This window comes from Poecilia reticulata, linkage group LG7 (genome assembly GCF_000633615.1).
Source record: "Poecilia reticulata strain Guanapo linkage group LG7, Guppy_female_1.0+MT, whole genome shotgun sequence".
Classification (NCBI taxonomy): domain Eukaryota; kingdom Metazoa; phylum Chordata; class Actinopteri; order Cyprinodontiformes; family Poeciliidae; genus Poecilia; species Poecilia reticulata.
This window is the reverse complement of record NC_024337.1, coordinates 29,031,890-29,034,743: the sequence shown is the minus strand read 5'-3', so window position 1 is coordinate 29,034,743 and position 2,854 is coordinate 29,031,890. Positions and strand designations below refer to the sequence as shown.

Genomic DNA, 2,854 nt, shown 5'->3' with positions numbered 1-2,854 from the left:
CTTGATTCCAATGTTAGACCCAATTTTTGTTGAAACTGAAACCCACTTTAGCCTAACACACTAACCGAAAACAAAAAAAGATTATGATTAAGTGGAGCATTTAAAAAAAAAAAAACAACTTCGGACAAGTTGTACAATTTGGGTTTATGGTATATGTGGGATCATTGTGTAGTTGGAATTATGTGTCTAAACCCTGTTAAAGTTTTACTCATCTGATCAATCATGAAAAGGTTAAGAGTGTCCAGGAACAACTCAGGAACCAACAGTAAGGCTCGGGCCCATCATAAACTTCAACATGCTGGAAAACCGCCGTTACCACATATAAAGACGGTGCTTTCTTTCAAACCTGACAACACAGAAACCATCAAACCTGCATGGGGGCCGTTTTTGCCAGTGACAGAGATGCTCTGAACAAAGTGGGTAGAGCAAAACACAACAACAAAGAACTACTCCAAATTTGACAACTTCAAATTATATCAACAGCCAGATGGTTGAAACTTGGACTTGATTCAAAACACAAATCAAAATTGGTTTTGGAAAAAGGATAAAGCAGGCTAACTTTAAGCTTTTGAAATGGTTCTCAACTTTAATCCGATTGAAATTTTGAAGACTTTGTTTGCGTCGGTGCGAAGAACAAGACACATTTAAATGAAGTGTATCATCAGTTCTGTCACTGAGATGGGTCAGATTAAAATTCAATTTTATAAAACGTAAAAAGTATAAATATTTTCTTGTTTTTTAATTTTTATTTACATTCCTTGAACTTTTCAGTGCTGTTAAAATTGATTTCAGATATCTATTTCTAAAGGCTTTCCCAGAGGGACTATTTAACACGAACAGCCCAAACTTCTCGTTTCTGTAGACAACTGACATTCAAAATAAATACATATTTGTAAAATAGCCGAGTTTACTGAATCAATGTGTCTAATGTTGGAATAAAATACAGAGATAAAGTGTTCTTTCAGCCTTTATTTATTTGGAAGAGAACAAAATCAATTATGTGCAACACGAACCCAGTCACTTTAGTTGGAGGTCATGACCTGAAAAAAACAAAAAGCAAAAGTTATTTTATTCTGTGCTATAACAGAACATTGTGTCAGATGTCTGTCCTTCCATAAGATCTTTTAATATGTAGTTAAATTACTGTGGAGTGTTTTTTTTCACCCTTTTATTATTTTGTAACAATTTCAAACATTCTAACTAGAGACACACAGTTAACTGGTTAAATTTGAGAAGCAAAAAAAGAAATAAATAAATCCCCTATTCTTACCAAATGTTTCTACTATGTAAATGTTTCTACTTACAGTGTTGATCCAGCTGATGTAGTCACTGACTCTGGTGAAGACAGAGGGCTTCTTGGGGTAGTTGCAGCCCGCACTTGAACCGAAGCTCACCACTCCATGGACGTCCCAAGAGCCATCAGGGTTCCTGCAGTTCAGGGGACCGCCGGAGTCTCCCTGGAGGACAGAAGGGACAATGTAACTCTGGACAGTACGGCATAGACAGACGTAAGTGTAAGAGGCTAGGAGAGTTTATTGGTCAAATGAAAGTTGATCAAATATAGGTAGTCTGACTTACGTTGCAGCTAGCCACCTCACCATCACCTCCAGCACAAATCATGCTAGTGGTGACCAGAGTGCCCCACCAGTCACTTCTGCTGCAGGTGGCGTAATCGACCACGGGGAGGAGGGCCTGCTGCAGGATGTCAGCGATGGGGCCTCCAGCTTTATTCAAAAACAAATAAGACACCTAAATTAACATCTGGAGTTCAGATGAACATCTTCATAAATAATGTTTTAGCTTATTTTTTGAGTTGTGATCATGTATCATCTTTTCAAGAGAAGTGTTTTATCTGTGCATTTTACAGATTAGCTGAAATGACTAATTGTCTGAAAAGTTTTATTCATTCAAGTCTTAATCAGGTCCGTGGTAAGTCACATTTAGGTTCAAGATTATGGTCTGTGAAACCAGTCTTCAAAAAAAGAAAAAAGAAAAAAAGACATGAATTATGGGTTTCTTCTTAAATATTACGTCAATCCACCTTAGCACAAGGCTGAGGCGGACTGTTTGTCTTTCTCTTGTGGCTGCGGGACTTACTCCAGAGACGTCCCCAGCCAGTGACGTAGCAGGGAGCCTGGTGGGGCAGAATGTCACCGGCGTTGGGGAGACAGGCGGGGGTGATGGAAGCTGAGATTGTGACAGGAGATGCCAGCTTGATCAGGGCAATGTCGTTACTGGACCGTGAGAAGTAGATAAAGATAGAAAAAAGAAGTCAGAAACAGAGCAGTGTGGGAAAAATGACCCATTGCGGGTTCATCATCACAACACCCAGCATGCCATGGGTTCTCTCTGAGAAATCTGTTCCCCACCGGATATTGTAAGAGTCCCAGTTGGGGTGGACAATGATCTTCTCGGGGCTGAGGGCAATGGAACCACCCTCGTTGGCGGCGGTCAGGTCATGTTTTCCCAGGTAAACTCTGTAGGTGCGGCTCCTGTTTAATCAAAGAAAGAAAAAAAAAACAGAAAAAAAATACAATGAAATACAAAGAAATTTACAACATCACTAAAGTTACCAATAATAGAAAACCATTATATCAGAAAGAAACTAGGGCATTTAAATAAATTGAATAGAAGACTGGTATGAAGTGCAAAAATATCACAATTTATTTTTCTGTTTTGGAGAGAAAGCAGATGGTTTTTAGGGGGACAGCAGTGGGATGCGGTGTTAGGAGTTTGTCCTGTAACCGGAGGGTTCCTGCTCATGTGTGTCATGGTTTGGTTACTGGGATTTCAAAGCTTACTAACCACAAAAATATAATTTAAATTTGTTGTTTTTTTTTATTAATGATATATA

At 38.9% G+C, this 2,854-nt stretch overlaps 1 protein-coding gene across 1 annotated transcript in view; it reads right to left on the bottom strand.

Annotated features, from left to right (window-relative positions):
• Positions 1-954: 954 nt before the first annotated feature.
• The window catches only part of ela2 (elastase 2), a 3,017-nt gene continuing 1,117 nt past the window's right edge, over positions 955-2,854 (bottom strand). The window contains exons 4-8 of the mRNA XM_008414762.1: positions 2,370-2,492; positions 2,098-2,234; positions 1,579-1,724; positions 1,305-1,457; positions 955-1,040 (exon numbers count right to left, since the gene is read on the bottom strand). Of these exons, the coding sequence (XP_008412984.1) occupies positions 1,023-1,040; positions 1,305-1,457; positions 1,579-1,724; positions 2,098-2,234; positions 2,370-2,492 (577 nt within the window). The 3' untranslated portion in view covers positions 955-1,022. The remainder of the gene's footprint in view (positions 1,041-1,304; positions 1,458-1,578; positions 1,725-2,097; positions 2,235-2,369; positions 2,493-2,854) is intronic.